Source organism: Bos mutus, chromosome 7, assembly GCF_027580195.1.
Source record: "Bos mutus isolate GX-2022 chromosome 7, NWIPB_WYAK_1.1, whole genome shotgun sequence".
Lineage (NCBI taxonomy): Eukaryota > Metazoa > Chordata > Mammalia > Artiodactyla > Bovidae > Bos > Bos mutus.
The window spans coordinates 97637373-97659180 of record NC_091623.1 but is presented as its reverse complement, the minus strand read 5'-3'; the positions used below and the strand labels follow the sequence as shown (position 1 = coordinate 97659180).

Here is a 21808-nt window from a genome sequence, read left to right as displayed (position 1 = left end):
CTGTCACTCACACTAACTGCAGGTGTGCAGAGCAAAGGCTAGAAGCTGGCTCAGCTGCTAATGAACTGTCTAATCCAGAAATTCCTTCTCAGCAGCTGAGCAGTCCAATTCATACTGCATGTCTGACTGAAGTAGCTCACTGGGCCAGATTCCTTGGCCTATAAGCGTCTTCCCGCCCAGTCTCTGGTGCTCCGTTGCCTTTCTTCCTGAAACTGGAAAGGGTGGAGACTGGTTTAGACAAGGGCCAGAATTTGAGACTCAGAAGGGTGTGTATACATTTTACAGTGCATGTGTTTTCATGTATGTGGTCTGCTAAGGGGAATGAGAAGGATGAGGCAGACATTGGTTTTAAGAAGAATGAGGCAGATTGAACTGGTTTTTACATTTTCATAATCATACAGGCCTGCTACACCCAGTTCATCTAAAACCAAAAGTGTGTGTGTGAGAGAGAGAGAGAACAGTATCAGAAAAAGGATATGAACCCACGTGATCAGGCAATAACTATTAACAAATACTCTAGACATTTATACTTTGAATGAACAGTTACTGTGTGTCCACCACGTGTCAAACGTTGGACTGTGGTCAAGGAGTACCAAAGTGAAAAGAATTGGCTATGATCCCTGCCCTGGTGAGTTTTATAGTCTTTTAGAGGAGAAGGCCATTAACAATAAACACCCAGATATATATTGATGAATTCTGAAAGATACTTTAAAGGGAAGGAATAGAGTCCTACAAAGGGCAGTGTCGAGTGACTTCAGGCTGTAGAATGAATGTAGGCTGTCTGAAAAGGCCTCCCTCAGGAAGTGGTGTCTAAGCTGAAATTTTTTAAATGATTAGCTGTTATTCAAGGAAAAGGGGGAGGGACAGTAGTTTAGGGAAAAAAGAGAGCAGCATGTTTATAGACCCCTGAAGTGGAGAAGAACATGGCAGTTATGAGATTCTGAAAGCAAACTGGTGGGGCCAGAGTGTATTGAGGCTGGAAGGTCAGGGACATGATTAAAGGTGCAGTGTGAGAGGTGGGGAAAGCATTTCTTTAGTAATAAATTAGCAAAAGGCATTTATCCCAAGGCTTCCTCAAAGTGGCTGCTGGTACATTTTACTTTGATTTAATTTCCACTGAAGACTCAGGCAGTAGGTATATTTGAGATTGTGGCCAGTGCTGAGTCTGCCCCTTTAGTGTTTAATGGTCTTATTCCTTCTATTGCCTGATAAAGTATTGACATTTTATGTCTTCCTATGGACTTTAGCGGAAATAATCAATGCTTCAAAATCAAGGCCAACAAACTTGCTAAGGTGTGTGCTAGAAAGGAATTTTGCTAGTGCAGTTAATAGTCATTGACTTTTTCATGCCCTAGGCTTTTCCATACCTCCAAAGGCAATAACTTTGGTTGTTGGAATCAGTACTTGACATATTCCCAAAAGCAGAATCGTTAGAGATGTGGCAATATGATCCTATTCCCATTCCTCTCCCATCTGCTATGCTTGGAGGGATTGCTCCTGACAATGGCCATGGTACTCGACTTCTCGAGTACTGATTTTATTTTAGGGATGTCTCAGGCTGTGTGTCTATGGTAATGAAACATTAAAAAAAATAATAAGCTGTAGATGAAAATGGAACACGTGTAACTTTTAAATTTATATGCATTACGTGGGCCAATAACCAATTGTTCCTACAAGAATCCTAAATCTCCAAGCGTGGACCATTTATGTCATGTTTGCTATGCACGGAATGAGATCTTAGATATTGATAGTATTGATAAAAATGCTCTCTGTTAAGAAACATAATCCTGTCTTCAGGGAACTTATAATCTAGTTAAGGAGACCATATATACACACACAGGATAGAAAATGAGTCACACAGCATAAGAAGGTGCAATCTAGGTTAGTCAAGTTTTAAATGGAAACTATCCTTCTTTAGCTTCTAAAGAGACTAATTTCAACTGGATCCTGAAAGGATGGGGAAAGAGGGTGATTTTTCTAGGTGAAATTTATTGGTAGAGTCAAAGATGAGTGTAATAGGAAGCCTGCCTTTAGTTAACTCATTTCAGTAAGGAGAATTGAGCAAGGAGATATGAGAATATCACAGATAGCATGTGAAAAATATAAAGAGTTGCAGGGAGTGTGAGGAGGAAGGGGTATTTTCCCAATCCAAGGATATCATGAAAAGTTTTAGGGGGTAGGTGGCATTTGAACTGGCCTTGAAGGTTTCATGTATTCAATTTTCCTTCAGGCTCTCAATTAGAATTCTGTGCAAAACTTATAAATGCCAGTCCCTAGGCAAGGGCTGCAGACTAAAGTAGTGAGTAAGATCCTGCCCTCAAGGGGTGTACTGTCTAGGAGACTAAGAAGTCAGCAGGTGCACATGATGGAAAGGACATCTCAGGGAAATGAAATAGCATGACAGGTGGTCAACAAAGACCGTTTTACTTGGGGAGCCTGGAGAGTTAAACTTTGCTCAAGTGTCATCTTGTGACAAGGAATACAAAAGATATGATGGAAAGGTAGGTTGATGCCAGAAGAGCCGCTATCCATAATAAGAAATGCAGCCTGTAATTATATATGGAAGATTTGGAGAAGATTAGAAAAAAAAAAAGATAAGATAGACAAAAGGGAATGGGGACAAAAAATACCTATGGTCCAGGGGTGAAAGTGAAAGTCGCTCAGTCATGTCTGACTCTTTGCAACCCCATAGACTATACAGTTCATGGAATTCTCCAGGCCAGAATACTGGAGTGGGTAGCTGGTCCCTTCTCCAGGGGATCTTTCCAACCCAGGGATCAAATTCATGTTGTCTGCTTGGCAGGCCGATTCTTTCCCAATGAGTCACCTGGGAAGCCCAGATGTATAGGGGAACTCTGCTCAATTTTATGTGGCAGCCTGGATGGGCAAGGGGTTTGGGGGAGAATGGATACATGTATATGTATGGCTGAGTCCCTTTGCTGTCCACCTGAAATTATCACAACATTGTTAATCACCTGTATTGCAATACAAAATTAAAACTTAAAAAAAAAAAAAAAAAAAGGTGGGTATGGGGAAGAAAAGGAAGGGAGATCCAAGAGGCAGGTTAAGAACTTGGAACTAGAGTAGGGTTCCAATCCCTGCCCCTCTAACCATCAGCCTTCCAAACTTGAGAACGCTGTTTAACTTCTCTGGGCTGCCATTGCCCCTTAGATGAAGATACTGAAATCACGGAGTTGGAGTGACAACTAAATGACATGATATAAAACATAAAACACAGATCCTAGCAAAGGAAGTGTTTAATAAGTGAGGATGATAATATCAATTTAGGAAGAGACATACATTAAGGGGCTTGTGCCATACCTGGCATGCAATCAGCCAACTAATGGCAACCCACTCCAGTACTCTTGCCTGGAAAATCCCATGGACGGAGAAGCCTGGTAGGCTACAGTCAGTGAGGTCGCAAAGCGTTGGACATGTGATTTGTAGCAAAGAGTTGCTCATGACTGAGCGACTTCTCTTTCTTTCTTTTCTTAAAGAAAAACTGTAATTTTCTAAACTCTGCAATACTGGTATTTTTCTGAGACTGAAATATCTTGAGGCCAGGTCAGTAGCCAGTTCATTTCAGTGAGTCTCCTGCATGACATTTGCATTCCACTCCCTGTAGTCACTGTGATAAAGGAATGTGCAGTCAAAGAGTTTTCCATTAAAGACTGACTTCCTGGAAGGGAGATCTACAAATCACTTGGAAAGTTTCTGGCACCATCACCTGGGTCTGGCCATTTACAAAGTGTCTATAAATCTTCCATGGGGCAGGATGAGAGTGTGGGGTGTTTTTTATTCCCCCCTGACAGACTTGTTTCTTTCTATAAGATATTAGGAGTAATGGATAAAGTTACCCAAGAAAGGCCATAAGGAGGTCAGGCTACCCACCCACGCGGAAGTGATCTTGTAGTTGTCGCATCATTTTAAAGTGAATACAGGTGAGCAGTCTTCTGCCTGGTAGGCAAATAGGAGCTAATGGACCTTGAGTTGTGTAGCAAAAGGAATAAAATACTTTCTGCTCTCTGCTTTCTTTCTTTTTTTCCTTTTTCAAAAGAAAAAAGGAGAGGAAAGAGGGAAGGATGGAAAGGGCGTAGGGAAAGAAAAGAGGAAAAATTGGAAGAAGAAGAGGGAAGGACAGAAGAACCAAAAAGAAAATCAAGAAATTGTTTTCCTTTCATGGTGATCACGTGATCTGAGATGATTTATGGGAGAAGCTCATACAATTCTAAATGTTTTGAGAATCCTCTGAAACCCTGTATGAACGTAGAGTTTCAATCCATTTGTCTTCCTCTCCATGTTTTGGCTCTGGGTATGAATTGAACTCATACAGGTTTTATTTCAGCTGTTAGCGGTAGACTAGTCCTAGTTTCTGGTTTGTTCTTCATACATTCATTTGCTAACTCATTCAGCAATTCTACCCTCTTCATCTCTTTACCATTCATTTCCCCTGGCTGTTGAAATAATGTTCTCACTGGCATATACACATGCTGTTGTTTTGATGATCAGACAAGAACACTTTCTTGACCCAACTGCCCATCATCTTCCACAACATTTTCTGTTGTCCTGCAAAACTCCTTGAAAGAGTTGTCCACAATCACTGTCTCATTCCTCTCCTCCTGTTCCTCTGAAACCCACTGCAGTTGCTTCACCCCCACTATACCCTAGAAACTATACTTGCCAAGGTCAAAAGTGACTTCTGTGATTCAGATCCAAAGGTCAGCTGAAGCCGTTTACCTTGCCCATCAGCTGGGTTTGACATTATTGACAGCTCTTCCCTCCACACTTCACTTGGCATCCAGAATACTAAGCTTTCTTGGTTTTCCTCCTACCTCACCAGCTGCTCCTTGTCTTTTTACCTGATTCGTCCTCTTCTCCCAATTTTTTTTAGCTGTTGGAGTGCCCTTAGGTTTAGTTGTTGGTCCTCTTCTCTGCTTTTACTCCCCTCACTCCTGGAGATCTCATCCAGTCTCATGGCCTGAAAAATACCATCTGAAAGGCTAATAACTCCCAACTTTCTATCACCAACTCAGACCCCTTTCCTGAACTCTAAACCCTTATTTCCAATTATCTACTCAGTATCTTCAGTTATATACTGCACATGTCTGAAACTAAATGTCTACTCTTCCCATAAGATGGTTGCTTCACCCACAAACTTCTAATCTCAGTGATGGCAATCCACCCTGCCAGTTGGTGAAAGTGGAAACCTTGAAACCAACCTTGATTCTGCTCCTTCATATGCCTATCCGATCCAGCAGCAATTCCTACTAGGTCGGCTCTCAATATACATCCGCAGCGTGACCACTTCTCCCCACCTTCACTACCAACACCTTGGTCTGAGCTGCTGTCATCTCACCTGGATTATCACCTGGATTACACTCCCTGACTCCACCTCTGCCCTCTACAGTCTGTTCTCAGCACTACAGCCAGATTGGTACTTGTGAAATATCAGACGATGTTGCTTCTCTATTCTGTACCTCCCAACTGCCTTCCATTTCATTTTTTATCACTTTTTTTTAAATCAGAGTGAAATGTACATAACACAAAATTTACCATTTTAACTACAGTTGAGCCTTGAACAGCTGCAGGGATTAGAGGCACCAACCCTCTGTGCAGTCGAAAATCTGGGTATAATTTATGGTCAGTCCTCCGTATCCATGGTCCCTCTGTATCTGTGGATTCAAACAACTGTGGACCATGCAGCACTGTAGTATTTACTCCTGAAAAAAATTCATGTATAAGTGAATCTGTGCAGTTTAAACCCATGTGGTTCAAGGTTCAACTGTATTTTTAAGTGTAGGTTAGTGGTATTAGGTACATTGACATTGTTATACTCATCTCACTTTCAGCAAAAGCCAAAGTGCTTGCTGTGGTCTGCAAGACTCTACATTATCTGAACCTCTTGTGTCTATTTGCTTGTTTTTCCCCGTTGGCACTGTCCTAGCCACACTAGTCCTCTGACACATGTGTGTTCCTTTCTTCTCACCATCTCTTGCCTCTGTCTAGAGTGCATTTCCTAAGATACCTACATGGTCATCTCCCTCTCCTCCTCCAAATCTGCTTAGGGAGGCCTGTGGAAACCACCCTATTTAAAATCTAAGCCTCTGTCTTATCTCAAGTAATCTTAATTCCCCTTACTCAGCTATATTTGCTTCCCATAATACATAACATATGATGCAATTTGTTATGTTTCTTGATTATTATCTTTTCTCCACAAGTGGAATGAAGTTCTATAAGGACAGATATTTTTATCTATTTGATTAATTGATGTATATCCAACCTAGAATAGTACTTGACACATAGTAGGCGTGCTCGGTGAAGATTTGCTGAGTGAATGAATAGAATGATGAATGAGTCTATCAGTGTTTAGTCTTTTCTGAGCTTTCTATGTTTTGTAGTATTCATTGGTATCTAAACTGCTACATGAACATGAAATTGAATATAATGGATTTTCTACATATCCAGTTTTCAGTGGACAGAAAAAAGCAGTAAGGATGTACTATAATGCTTTTGCCTAATGAATATTTATTCAAGATTGGGTCATGCTGATGAGAAAAATCAGCACGTTTATTTATTCTGTCTTTTACTATTTGCCTACTAGGTGTAAAGTACTCTATTCAGTCTTTAAAACAGGGACATTATCCAAAAGAGAGTAACATTTTATTCTAATTTTCAAAATACTGCAACTCCTAGCCAGAAAGAGAGGAAGGGTGGGGAAGAGGAATAGAGAGGAAAGAGATGGAGATGGAAAGAGAAATACTGATTCACAAAATTGTAAATAGCACATTTGGTTCTGAGACTTTCCATTATCTTTGCTGAGATTATTGAAAAACCATCATAATATACTACCTTAGGAACTGTTAGTAGCATCTTTATTTTGCTTGACATAGAAATGTCATACTTTAGAAGGAAAAATCTGAAAACATTTTTTATTCTTTTCTTTAAACTTACCTAGAATTTAACAAAGGGACATAGTGCATTTAGTGTTAATTTTGCCCTTTGGAGAAATACAAGAGATTTTTCTGAATGCAGAACTATGGATGGGATGTGAGTTATCTTAAGTTCCGGTAGTGACTTTATATTGCCCTCTAGACCAAAGCCATCAATAGGATTGTTATTCTGTTGCTCAAAAACTTCATTATAGGGTCTTTGAACAACCTATTCTCCAACATTATTTTGCTGTATCCCAATTTAGCACTACCTCCTAGTCTGCTAGGTAGAAAGCTCCTTGAAGGCAAAAACCAGGTATGTATTGTTAGCATATCCCTGGCACCCAACCCACTGATGTGCACATAATAGGTGTTCATTAGAGTCCTTGCATCTCAGACCTAGTTGCTCAAAATTCACTTGCTACTCCATGCCCTCTCCCAACTAACACCCTATCCCAGAACCCTCTGTTCACCAACCCATCCACTCTCTTCTCTTCTTACGATTTATAGAAACCTGCCAATGCTACAGACACTTTGTAGGACAAAACCTCTTCTTTACTGATCAATCCATCTTGTTCTAAAGTTGTACAATACTCACTGTTCCAAATAAGAGCTTCCCCTTGCCTCACACTCCTTAAAAATGTTTCTTACATTCATCCAGCATAAATATTTTGCTCACTGATACTTTGTTTGGGGTTATCCATCTTCTATGTGTTGGTCCACTTCGACATTGGCTCTTCTGGCTCTCATTCAATGATCAATTAAAGGGAAAAATTAAGAAGCATCTATTATATACTAAGACACTAAGCTAGGCACTGGGCTTCCTGGTGATGAACAAATTCCTTATGGAGTTTATATTTTAGAGCCCGGGAAAGGCATTTAAAATGGTTCTGTTACCATTGTGATAAATGGTAATGGTACGTAGTGATAACTGATAGAGCAGAAGTACAGGGAGCTAGGAGGCTGCATCCCACAGGGACTTGTCTAGGTTTGGGGAGAAGTCATGCAAGGCGTCCCTTAAAAAGTGACATTAGAGCCAACTCACAAATTCCTTTAGCTCCCACAAGGCAGGTACCATGTCTTTCTGAGTTCAGAGAATCTGGCACAACAAAATTTTTGGTGCCAAACATGCCAAGAGACTCCAATGCCTGCCCAGGAGCTCCTGTTCCCCCACAAATGTGATGGGCTTTCTCATCTTGGGCCTGGGGTCCCACTGACTTTGAGGTCAGTGCTAGATGATCCCATATTGTATACATAATAGATCTGAATGATTGACAGAATTTGTATCACCTGAGCACTTAATTACTCCTCTGCTTTCTGAAAGAGTAGGTGACAGATGGTAGACACCTTTCCAGCAGATTCCACTGTAAACCACACAGGCTTGAAGGCAAGTCTGGACTGCTACCGATCTCCCACTGGCTTTCTCTGTACTTAGAGGACTTACAGTTTTTCAAATTCCTTTGCCCTTTAGCCAAGTTTTGTTCCACCACCAGAAAAGTCTCTCTTCTCAGTTTCTGTGTTCCTGGAACTTGTTTTGAATGAAAGGCAATCTCCATGAACCCACATGTCCTGGGTTGTCTCAGACCTGGTTAGTGCTAGGGATTTGGTCAGTGTGGGGAAGCTGTGTGCATTTTAATGGGAACAGCATGACATTCATTACTCACCTGCTTCCTACCATCTGGATTTTCACAGCTCAGCAAGCATAGTGGGCTTACTACACATTAGCTGGGAGAAACTTGGCTCCAACAGAGGATATGGCTAAGTCCATTTGAAGTCATAATTTTATGATGGACACCATGATAAATTGCAGGGGGAGGCATTCTATCCCAGTAAACTGATTTCATATTTGAATGGTCAAAAATTAATGCACCATTTGCTACACAGGGAAAGAGGGAAAAAACAAACACTTCAATATTGGAAACTAAGTATGTAGGAAGGAAAATTGGTTGTATGATAGAGGGAAATGAAAATGTGAATGTGAGAGTTTGTGCCTGGAGGTGGCAGGACAAGAGATCATTTTTTCCAATTCAATGCACATTAATAATCTGGCCCTGTACACAATGCTATGGGAAAAACAAAGATGGAAAGCCATGTCTATTAGTAAGCATTCAGATGCACATAGCAAAAAGTCTATCTTGCAGTGGCTTAAACTGCTAGGTATCTTTTGTTTAACAAGTCCAGACTTAGGCTCTCCCTATGGTAGGCTTTTGCAGTTAAGTGATGTCACTGGGGACATTGTCCCTTTCTTCCATCTGTCATACTCAGACTCTTGGCTTGGCCTTAGACTTAGTACCTCGTGGTCACGTGATGGCTGCCACAGCTCCACATATGGCTACATAGAACCACATCCAATGTAGTATTATACAAGGAGTATGTCAATGCAGCCAGAAGGCTTCCCATCACTTGCTTGCTTCTTTTTATCCTGGGAAGAAAAATTTTTCCCAGATTTTTTGCCTCCCTGCCCCGCAAGAGACTTTTCTATGTGCCCTATTGGCCAAATTTGGGTCACATGGCCATCCCTAGCCAGAGGAGAGGCTGAGAAGCAATTGCATTTTCAGCCTCTACAGTGGGACAAGCAAGGAAGAAAGGCAGTGAAGAGGAGCAGCCAAACAAGAGTATCAGCCATAGCGCACTCTCTGCCCTTCATGAGCTTGGTCTTCACAGGTCTGACATTTAAACTGTGCCCCTTTTCCAGCACTGTGCTTGTGGTTAAATAGGAAGCACCAGTTGTGATAAAGTCTGGGGAACTGGGGCTGTTAGACCCTTCTACTTGTATTCTTTCCTAGAAGAGGATTACCAGTGCCAGACTGCAGTTTAAACCAGTATACACAGAATTAATTATATCCAAATGAAAGGGAATAGATCCAGTAGCTGAAATCCAGACACCAGTTAGGTGACAAAGGAATCAACTCTGGATCCAACAGAATGTGTATATTCTATATACTAGGTCAGTATAGCAAGCATGTGACATGTACAGCCTTTTTACTTGCCAATGCCCATGACAGACTTGACCAATGGATCACAACACTCTCCCACCAAGCCCAGCTATGACCTCAGTCTTTCTCAATGGGCAGCTTCTGCCAGTAGATCAAAATTGGTGAGCAAGATTAGATGCATTTGTTATCACTTCTCAGCACTTGCTACTTACTACTATTGTCACTAGGACCGTGCTAAAGGAAAATGACAAGTAATGTCAAGTTAAGAAGTTAATGCTACTGAACCAAGGACTCAGATGGCGTCCCAATTAAAGGCAAAGGGGCATTTGAGTCGGAGGGCAGAAAACCTCATGCATAAACCTAGTTTGTGATATAGGTTAATAAAGATACATTGATGAATTGAGCTTCCCAGTACTCTAAAAACAAAATTATAAATAGTGATAATATCTAAGCAATAAGATGAAAAAATAAAATCTGACTCCACCTAGCTAGAAAATGATCATTGACTAGAAATTGAATGGAGCCATGTGTGTAGAGACCAGTAGCATTAAGCCTCTGTATTTATACACACTCCTTTGGAAGCCCTCATTTCACTCCCATAATCTTATTCCTTTTTGAAAAATTGTTCACTATAGAGAGGCAATATGAAGGAACTTCTTAGGAGGAGGGTGATTAAACTGTTTTGTCTCATGACAGTGATAGTGGATACACATCTACATGAATTTATCCAAACTCATAAAACTATATGCTGCAAAAAGTAAATTTTATTATATGGGAATTAAAAAGCAAATTTTTAAAAAGTCACTGAGGTGAATGTTAAAATCTTGTATTCAACTTGAAAGTCAATTAAAATTGCTTAAAAGTTAAAAATTGTTCAAGTATTTATGATTAAGGTAAAAAAAAATTAGAAAATACTGAAAAATTAGAAGGCTATAAAAGAGTAAATTTAAACATCTGTGTCCTACCCCCAAACAATATCATTTTGTACTTTCTGATAGACTTTTTCCTATGATTATTTGTGTGTATATAAGAGTTGATTGCTCTCTTTGGGGGATATGTCATGTTATATGCTAATCATCATTTGATATTAATGGAAGTATATACTACTTTGTGTATGTGCACAGTTGCTCAGTCGTGTCTGACTCTGTGACCCCATGGACTGTAGCCCACCAGGTTCCTCTGTCCATGGGATTTCCCAGGCAAGAATACTGGAGTGGGTTGCCATTTCCTTCTCCAGGGGATCTTCCCCACCCAGGGATCAAACATGAGTCTCTTGTGGCTTCTTCATTGGCAGTGGGATTCTTTACCACCAAGCCACGAGGGAAGCCCATATATTACTTTACCAGTTTTGAAAAAAATACATTTTAAAATGTAAATACTTTACAAAATTGAGATCATTTTAGGCATAGTATTTTATTACCTGACTTTTTAAAATTTTACATTAACATCTTTTCAATGTAACCATTTTGAACACAATCCCAGTAGTAGAGCAGTTCTTAGTCTTCTTTGACCAAAACCAGACTTCCTTTCCCCCTGCCATTTTGATGTGAAATATATTCCAGTGTACTATTTCAGTTATCCATAGAAAACCTATTCCAAGAAAATGGATGCTGACTTTGGACTGTGAACCAGAACCCAAGGAGGAGTCCACAGTGTTGTGAAGATGGAAGGAGTTGTTTTAATGCCCACTGGGGAGTCTAAGAATCCTGTTTAATTTAATGATCCACAAAGTCAGGGCCAATCTAACTGGAAACCCCTGTGCGCATGACAAAGGCTCTACAAGTACCCTCACTGCAGGAGCCACTGCAATTAACCCCAGCATTTCAGCCTTGAAGAGCGCCCCCAATCCTTCTCCATGCAGATTTGCTGGCAGCTACTGCCATATTGCCCCATTGTCATCAGCTGGGAAACCCGTTTCCCATTCTTGCTGGTATCTTTGCCCTGGCAGAAGAAACAGCAGACTCTGCTAGAACGACCTCCTTGTCAGGAAGAAAGCCAAATATTGCTCGCCCAGCACTAGTCCACTGATACAAGTACCGTATATGACCTTACCGTATTATCTCCAGATGTTTCCAAGACGAAAGATAAAACATGTCATGGGCTCTGAAGGCTAAATTGTATTACATTCTTATTTTAACCCCTGTGATGGATGCTGAGAGGTCAGTGCTAGTGATGTGGTCAGTAAGATCTTGTCCTATCAGAGGACTTGGGTTTAGGTCCTAAGTCTACACTGAGCATCATTTCATCAAAATACTCACCCTGCTATTGAACTATGCAGCGCCTAATAATTGTAGTCAGCCCTGGCATTGCATAGACTCCAGCCTAGCGTGGTACCTGGGGAGTCTACAGCATGAGCAAGAGGATCAATCCTTCCTTCTCTTCAACTTCACAATCACGTGCATATAAATGCCAAGTCAGCTTCTATTATTCAGGTAAATGGAAATTTTATGTGTGAACTTGTTAGTCTGGAACCTTTGAAGGATGGTGAGATTGATTTTAAAAATGAAAAACTCGATTTGAACAGTGCCTATTGAGCTAGAAATGGGGTTACCAGGCCACCATCTTGTGGAAATTAAATCAGCACGAACAGATGTGGAGCAGGGCAAACGTCATACTTCCCAGGGCTTCCTTAAAAAAAAATCATGTTAACTACACTTGACCTCTATAACTGCTTTTGGCTTCTGCTTTTTGTTTTTAGTCAAAAACATGCACTTCATTCACGTCTTTATAGAACAGAGAGAAAAATGCTCAAGTGTATAACTTTTTGCATAATAACGTGACTCAGCTGCACCCTTAAGAAAGTGAGTTGCGGTGACTACTTATGATTTAAAGGCAAAACGTCCTCTAATCAAACTTGATGAATTGAACTTTAGTTGAACTTGATGAACTGACTTCTGTTGACCAAGATTTCACAAGACCTTATTGTCTCTGAGTTTGCTGGTTTATTGTTATTGCCATATCCTCTTTCTGTACTCAACAGAAGTCATGTTGTCTTGAGCAGTGTGTGTTTTCTAATTTACACTGCTCTACCTAGAGCATGTTGCAAGCACAAGAGCATTGTATCCAAAGTTTCCCTCTCTTGAAATTGGAATGTGGGGTGATTCATGAGTTTTGCATCAATTATTAAACAGTCATAGATGAAGATACGCAAAAGATGAATAGGGCAGTAAAATACTCTGGTTACACCTATTAGCTTAGCCATGATAAATGAGTCAGGAAACACGAAAGTTCAAAACAGGTATTAACTTGAGTTGCCGTGGCATATGTTTTGAAGGGAAGAAGACAATACCCAGATATAAACAGCCTAGTATACAGACCAGCTCCCTGGCAGAGTTAAAAGCAAGGTAAGGACTTGGCAAAAGACTAAGGGATTTCAGCATCCTGCCATGCCAATCAGTCTTTCTCTGATAAGTTTCTCAAGGGAGACATAGCACAATGATAACACTTGGAAAACAGAGGAGGCATTTATATACCTCCTTATATATATATCAGGGGACAAACCTGATTGCCCATAGTGCGGAGTTCTAATAATACTGCCTTGGATCACATGGCTTAGACTTGAGTTTGAATCCCACCTTGATTTGACCCATATGCATCTTAGAGAGTGAAGACGTTTTCACAGAATCCAGGCAAAAAGACAACCTGCATGTCATCCTTGGGAGACTGAGTTTTGTTTCCCTTGGAGTGACATTTTCTTAGAAACTGAGCCAGAGACCAACCTTAGAAAAAGTTACTTACCTCTCCCTTCCAATACTCAGTGTCACCAAAAGGGAAGACTCATCTCTTAGTTCAATACACTGGCCCTAGAACCCATGTAGAACTCCAACGTCTGTGTTCATGTTGCTGGTGAGAGGAAGGGCTTCAGATGCCCTTAGGCAGAATATTGGGGCTTTCCTGGTGGTTCAGTGGGTAAAGAATCCACCTGCAATGCAGGAGATGTGGATTCGATTCCTGGCTTGGGAAACTCTCCTGAAGAAAGAATATGGCAACCCACTCCAGTATTGCCTAGAGAATCCCATGGACAGAGGAGCCTGGTGGGCTACCGTCCATGGGGTTGAAAAGAGTCAGACACAGTTGAAGTGATTTAACACACACACCCATACACGCAAGCAGAATCTTAGCCCTGAAGACATAAGCACAGCACTAAGTCCCAAGCCGGGGCTCCCCATCACCCTCTCATTACTCCCTGCTTCTCTTTCCCTCCGGGAGGTATCTGGCTCATTTTTTAGTGCCTGACAGAAGCCTGGAAGTGAAAAGAAACAGCAGTGTCTGTTTTAGCTTCTCCCCAAAGCCAGGAAGCTTGGTGAATAACCTCTTTGCTAGCCACTCACTGAAAAGCCAGAGCAGCCACTAACGTGAGAAGTCTCCTAACACTAGAGTGTTTCTCAACCAGGGCATTCTGAGGCAACTGGAAACATTAAACAGGCTTCATATCCCCTCTGTACATGAGAGTGCTTTGCTAAGACATGCAAACTCTTAACAAAGGAAAGTGATCGATCATTCACTCAAGGTGACTGGCTTCCCAGCCTTGCTGGGCTCACCTGCTCCTCCTCGGGCTCTTGTTCTAAAAACGGGTCTTCTAAACTTACATCAGGGACTGAATAGCCATGCAGTTTATTTTGTGTTTCCTTAAGGTAGTGTTCATTTGGAGGGCTCTTCTTGAGTGAATGGATGGGATGTCCAGTTGAGATTGTCAATAAGGAATGGAGTGGCCTTTTCTGGAAGGAGCACTCTAGAGATTAGAAGTCAGAAGCAGGTGACCCACAAACCATTTTAATCTGATAGACAAGCAATAAATGCTGGAGAGGGTGTGGAGAAAAGGGAACTCTCTTACACTGTTGGTGGGAATGCAAACTAGTACAGCCACTATGGAGAACAGTGTGGAGATTCCTTAAAAAACTGGAAATAGAACTGCCTTATGATCCAGCAATCCCACTGCTGGGCATACACACTGAGGAAACCACAAGGGAAAGAGACACATGTACCCCAATGTTCATTGCAGCACTGTTTATAATAGCCAGGACATGGAAGCAACCTAGATGCCCATCAGCAGATGAATGGATAAGAAAGCTGTGGTACATATACACAATGGAGTATTACTCAGCCATTAAAAAGAATACATTTGAATCAGTTCTAATGAGATGGATGAAACTGGAACCTATTATACATAGTGAAGTAAGCCAGAAAGAAAAACACCAATACAGTATACTAACGCATATATATGGAATTTAGAAAGATGGTAACAATAACCCTGTGTATGAGACTGCAAAAGAGACACCGATGTATAGATCAGTCTTATGGACTCTGTGGGAGAGGGAGAGGGTGGGAGATTTGGGAGAATAGCATTGAAACATGTATAATATCATGTATGAAACGAGTCGCCAGTCCAGGTTCGATGCATGATGCTGGATGCTTGGGGCTGGTGCACTGGGACGACCCAGAGGGAGGGTAGTGGAGGGAGGAGGAGGAGGGTTCAGGATGGGGAACGTGGGTATACCTGTGGCGGATTCATTTCGATATTTGGCAAAACTAATACAATATTGTAAAGTTTAAAAATAAAATAAAATTTAAAAAAATAAATAAAATTCATAATCAAAAAAAATAATAATCTGATAGACAGGATTATATATATTTTTTTAATGTCATGGCACTCAAAAAAAATCATTTGTTGCCAATATATAAAACTGAAGAGATTTTCATGTAAAGCTCAGGGTTTCCAGCTTCTTTAAAAAAAAAATATGACATCCCGTATTTGTGGAATCTAAAAAGAAATTATACAAATGAACTTATTTACAAAACAGAAACAGATTCACTGACTTAGAGAACAAACTTATGGTTACCAAGGGGTGGAAATGAGGGGAAGGGGTGTTAGGGAGTTTGGGATGGACATGTACACACTGCTATATTTTCAATGGATAACCAACAAAGACCTACTGTATAGGACAAGGGACTCTGCTCAGTGTTATGCGGCAGCCTGGATGGCAAGGGAGTGTGGGGGAGAATGGATACATGTATACGTATGACTGATTTCCTTTTCTGTGCACCTGAAACTCTCACAACGTTGTTAAACAACTATACTCCAATATAAAATAAAAGGTTTTTTTTAAAAAATCAGAATATCTGGCAACACAGGTAATATTTTATAGTCACAGTTGGCTTGAGCCAAGTAGCCACTTGTCTTTTAAGAGCAGATGCAAGCTTCCTACTTCACCTGATTTCCTTCACTCCCCATTCCCTCGTGGCCCTGTAGGATTTGAACCTGCTACCACGGGGGTCAGTCATCTAAGACGCCAGAACAGAAATCATGAATTATTCTTTTAAATGCGCCTGGCTTGAAAGTGATTATAGGTTATCCCTTATTCTTTTTTCTTCTGCACAAAGAATGACCATTCAAAACATTTTCATGTATGGAAAAGGACAGTTAGAAGCAAAGTGGAGAATTTCACACTACTTACCTGAATCAATCAGGCATATAAAGAAAATCCTGAAATGATGATATTAAAGTAAAATTTGAGATTTGAGTTATTCAGGGGTAATTGCCTTAGTTTTCCAGCTCACTGTTTCCCCTTCGCTTTCCTTACATGGACACAATCTTCAGAATGTACCTCTGTCAAAGGCCACAGTCATAATTCCCCCGCCTCCTTTTTTATTTTTTTTAACTCATTTGCACTCTGGGTAGTGATTGTTGGAGCCCTGTGGGGGAATAATTGCAGAGGAATTAACCTCTGACATTTTTCTAAAAATAGCCCTAATAAATCCAATCATAGGTAATTTACCTGTCCATGTTCCTCCAGGGATAACCAGTATTGAAGAAAGGCTTGGCAGGCTGGCATTCCTTCAGCAATTATCTGTGATCTGAGTTCCTGGCGCCTGTGTATTTTCTCTGTTTAGAGATATACAGTACAAATTTCCCTCTCCGCTCTGACCTCGTGACCCTGTTTTCTCAGCACCTTTCTCCTTGCAGTAAAGCCCTGCTCTTCCAGAAGGGTGTGGTGGGCTTACCAGAAAAGGGGGAGCATTTCCAGGGTTCCTTCTTGAATTTCCAACTCCTGGAGTTTCCCTGATAGTTTCTTTGAGTTGTGTCCCTTCATTTTTGATGTCTGAGCTTCAAGCATCTCAACCCTGCTCATCAGCCTTCAGTCCTCGTTTAGATTCCACAGCTGAACCCCATTTGGGGAAGTTTCTTGGTGTAGAAGAAAGGGGGATGCAGAAGGCCATGGGTGGGAAAAGAGTCTGTGGTTGGTAGAAATTATCAAAGAAAATTGCCATTTCCCTGAGCCATAAGGAAATTCATTTTCTATTGCCCAAAACAAAAGAATCTGAATGTGCTTTTTCCTTTTGTTCTGTCCAGTTGTTCCTAGAGACCACAGTGCAGTGTGGGCATCTAGGAAATTTACTTCCCCAAGTGCCACTTCTAGTGGCACTTCAAATACAGGACATAAAATCCTTGTAAATTCCACTGCAGAGACAAAGCCCTAAGCCCTTAAATGCACAGAAAAGTACGTCTATTATCTATCGTTTGCAAGTAAGTGTGCAGTTACTTAAATTGCCTTTGTCTTCTTCTTTTCAGCTGACATTATCTCTACGGTAGAATTCAACCACACGGGAGAATTACTAGCGACAGGGGACAAGGGGGGTCGGGTTGTAATATTTCAACGAGAGCAGGAGGTAAGTGGCAGTGAATGCAAAATGCCCATTTTCTCTTCTTTTTAAAGGAGGCCTCCCACTGTTTCTTAATCCTCATGTGTCGCCCTTAACCTTACTGCTTGGCTTGCAAACTAAAAACTGCCAAAAAGTCATTAACATCAACAGTTGCACAGGCTCACAAAGCACCTGGAATTAGAGCCTTTTCTGGACAAGGTCTTCCTTTCCAATCCTGGGTACTGCACATTCAAAACGACCTCACTTCTCTGGATCTGCAAAATTCCACAGGCGCTTGTAGAGTGTAACACCTCCTTTCTCAGTAGGGTTAACTCTCTTGGATATAGAAATTCAGGGACTCCTAACACAATACCTGGGATAAAAGATATAGCCCTTCCCCAACAGATGTGAAAAGGATAACTTGGGTCAGAAAAGAAAATGTAGCTCCCTCTACCAAAGCGAGTGAAATCCCAGAAAATGACATCTGAGCAAAGAACATGGCTCACACTTTAATATGTGCATGCATGCTAAGTCACTTCAGTCATGTCCAACTCTTTGTGACCCCATAGACTGTAGCCCACCATGCTTGTCTGTCCATGGGATTCTCCAGGCAAGAATACTGGAATGGGTTGCCATGCCCTCCTCAAGGGGATCTTCCTGACCCAGGGATCAAACCCACATCTTTTATATCTCCCGCATTGGCAGATGGGTTCTTTACCACTAGCACCGCCTGGGAAGGTGACACTTTACTATGGATGACATGAAGTTCCCTGCAGCTGAATCCTCTATGCCTTCCAAGCAGGAGCCATTAACTCCCAGTGAATCTCTAAAAGCCCATTTCTTCCTGAGACTTGGGTTCCACTAGGAATCGCTTCTCTTTTTCATATAAATTGAGTTTTTTTGGGGTGTCTGCTTCTGCTCCATCAGAACAGAATTATGGCCCAATTTGATTTCCTTGGCCTCCCCTGGCATGGTCCTGAAGCTTACAGCAGGCCAGTCTGTGTTCAAGTGACTCTCCCATCTGCTACTGCCTGCCTCGGAGATTCACCCGGTGCTGCGTAGTGGGAGGCCGCCCGTGTGGGAGGGAGGCTTCACAAGAGACTTCCCTAGCAATTTAAAGCCTGCTTTGTGCCTCAAAGCCATTTGTGTTCCATCTCCCCTCCAAAAAGGGAAGTCTCATTTAGAGGTGATATATTTGGTAATTGCACATTATTTGCAATTAATTTCTATAAGGGCATGGTAATCCCTTGGGGTTCTATATGAATTCAAGTGTTCAGCATTAATTCAGGCACCCAGCCTATTCCATTGGCCCTGGAAACACGAAAATGTGGTTGGCAAGTAGAAACTAATAGCTCTTCGTGACCTGGAATTTTTCCTGCTTTTCTGGAGCTGCCTACTGCTAATTGGTCTGGCACATATTCCACACACTTGACAGTCTGATTTGGATGGTAGCAAATCACGGCTCTTAAAAATTTATTGTTCAGGTGGGCTAGCTCTTTCTGCAGTAAACAGGACAGGAGCAAGTATGTCAACCTCTAAAGTCCTTTTAAAATTGATTTTTACACCTTCTTCTTCCATTTTTTTTAATCCAGTTAGGTTCATAGTCATGATAAAGAGAAACCAGAGGAGCTGTTTAGCATAAATTACCCAAGGCAGCATGTTGCCAGTAATATTCCATTCCGTGTTTCCCATTAGCTATTTATAAGTTTCACCTATTTTAATTTACTGAAATATTTGGGAAGCCTGATTCATTAGTAGAATGGAGGGGGACACATTTTCCAAAGGCGAGTGGTTTTGTTCAATAAGGGAAAAATGTTGAGGATAATAACATGCAGTTCACCGTTGAGTTATGTGGCAAGGCTTGGGGTTGAATGAACACTGAGCTTGAGAAACACAGACATGTGGCAACATCTAAGTCAGATCTCCTCTCAGCTCCTGTGGGTGACTCCTGTATATGAATGCTCAAGTGACACTGTCCTGGAGAATTTGCTCAAAGAACCTCAATGCCCTCATGAGTACATTTAACACGGGAGCATCAGTACCATCACCTATCAGTAAATTGAGGCTTGGGTTTGAATGTCCAGTATCCACCCAGAAATAGTTTTTTTTCTTTTTTTTTAAATTTAAGCCTTTAATTAAGAGTCATGCATTTATGACAAATGCCTAATAAGACCTGGATTTGAATTTGTGCACACTATTTTCTCAAGCCTGAATCTTCAGGCTCTTGGTCACAAGATCCTAAAATGCAAACCTGCCCTCCATTTCCCCTTCTTTCCTTTCTCTCTCTCACACCCTCTTTTCCTCCTGTCCACCTTTCTTCTTTCTCTTGTCCCTTTCTCCACACCCCCTCCCCTTCATGTTCTGTTCTCTCACCATTTATTTAGTTCCTGCTGTGTGCACTTTGCATAATCGATGCTAAGGGAAAGCCAGTTAAAGTCTCATAGTTCTCCCAATGATCTGCATGTCTTCTCTATCTTAATGTCTGTTTTTTTACTCATGATGGGAAAAGGAGAGGGAGAGATCTGATCCTAATAAGCTGTGTGTCACTTTAATATCTCTGAGCCTGTTTGGCCCATTTCCCTGCCCTGGGCACCTCTCAGAGATTCTGGGAAGATCTGATGAGTTATAAAAGGCCAGTGAGGAGTGCAGATGCTACAGTTCTGTGTTCTTTGTAAAGGATTGATATGCATCTATATGGACATCAGCATCGGATGACTCACTCCTAAGGGCGTCTAAGACATCCATTAGACAGAAAATATTATAATATCTATTGATTTTAAAATCATGTTGTTGGGACTTGCCTGGTGGTCCACTGGTTAAGACTCCATGCTTCCACTGCAGAGGGTGTGAGTTCGATTCCTGGCCTAGGAAGTTCTGCATGCCATGTAACACAGTCACCTAAAAAAAAACTCGTGTCCTACTTCAACTTGCATTTCTACATATATTTTATGATGTACACCCTATGTCCATGCAGCAGTTTGTGTATATAATTTATAAATAAAAGTATGTAAATATTGGAGGTGCCAGTATTTACCACCAGGGGTGCACAATCAAATGGCATGAGGCCACTGAGCTAAAGAGGAACCTGTGGTCAGCATAGTCCTGCCCTCAGCCCACTCGGACATGGTCTGCCTGTCCCACCTCTCATGATCCTGCTCAAAAAAAGAAGGGACTGGTGAATTTTCAGTTGGTTTACGTGATTTAATCTTTGGTGTGTGTGTTTTTTCCCTTCTTACAGAGTAAAAACCAGGTTCATCGTAGGGGTGAATACAATGTTTACAGCACATTCCAGAGCCATGAACCCGAGTTCGATTACCTGAAAAGTTTAGAAATAGAAGAAAAAATCAATAAAATAAGATGGCTCCCTCAGCAGAATGCAGCCTACTTCCTTCTGTCTACTAATGGTATGTGAAGGTGACTTACCTTGTTTGGTGTTTTCAGAGATATAGTCAGCAAACTATATATTTCAATCTCTCTTAGCCTCCATTTTCCTTTTCACCTTGCAGGCTGTTGAAAAACGTAGAAATCATACTTGCAAGATGCTTAGCAGAATGCCTGACTGAGAATAGAAACTCAGTAAATTGTACTTACTCTTTTTTAAAAAATAACAAATTTATGACCGAATTCTGTGAGACTTGTTATCTGTAGTTTTTGACAAATGCAGATTATTTCCAGGTGTTTTTGGAATGTGACTTCCTGTCTTAAGATTCACCGAATGTTATTGTGGGAACACGTTTCAGGAAACAAAACATGCTGTCCCTATATGTTTGGCACACTCGATGGAAGTTATTAATCCCTGAATATATATGGGAGTTTGGAAAGCAGATGTCTTTGACACAAGCAAGCTCTCTACTAGGAACGTAGGTCAAGAAGAGAGGAAGGAAAGTAGAGAAAGTGAAAGTCACTCAGTCGTGTCCAACTCTTTGAGACTCCATGGACTATAGTCCGCAAGACTCCTCTCTCCATAGAATTCTCCAGGCAAGAATACTGGGGTTGGTAGCCATTCCCTTCTCCAGGGAATCTTCCCAACCCAGGGATGCCATCAAAAAAATGGATCAAGTAATAATGGTTTCTTCTCTTCTTCCCTCCACACTTTTCTTACATCATTTATTGGTTTGGGGAGGAATTGATATAAATGGATCAGAGAGACAGGATTTTAGGGGTTGCATAGAGAACTCAATTCTATACTAATCTTTAAGCCTTTATACAGTGGAATTACCAACTCTAAAGGTTTTTAATATCCTACTTGAAAGAAGCCATCTATGCTCAAAACAATTCAGAATAAAATCAAATACAAAAGGG

General features: G+C 41.1%; 1 protein-coding gene across 3 annotated transcripts in view; it reads left to right on the top strand.

The window, feature by feature from the left end:
- Positions 1 to 21808, top strand: part of PPP2R2B (protein phosphatase 2 regulatory subunit Bbeta) — a 474274-nt gene that overhangs the window by 328271 nt on the left and 124195 nt on the right. For all 3 annotated transcript variants that reach the window (XM_070374891.1, XM_070374892.1, XM_070374893.1), the window contains 2 exons: positions 17436 to 17533; positions 20745 to 20910. In XM_070374891.1, the coding sequence (XP_070230992.1) occupies positions 17436 to 17533; positions 20745 to 20910 (264 nt within the window). The remainder of the gene's footprint in view (positions 1 to 17435; positions 17534 to 20744; positions 20911 to 21808) is intronic.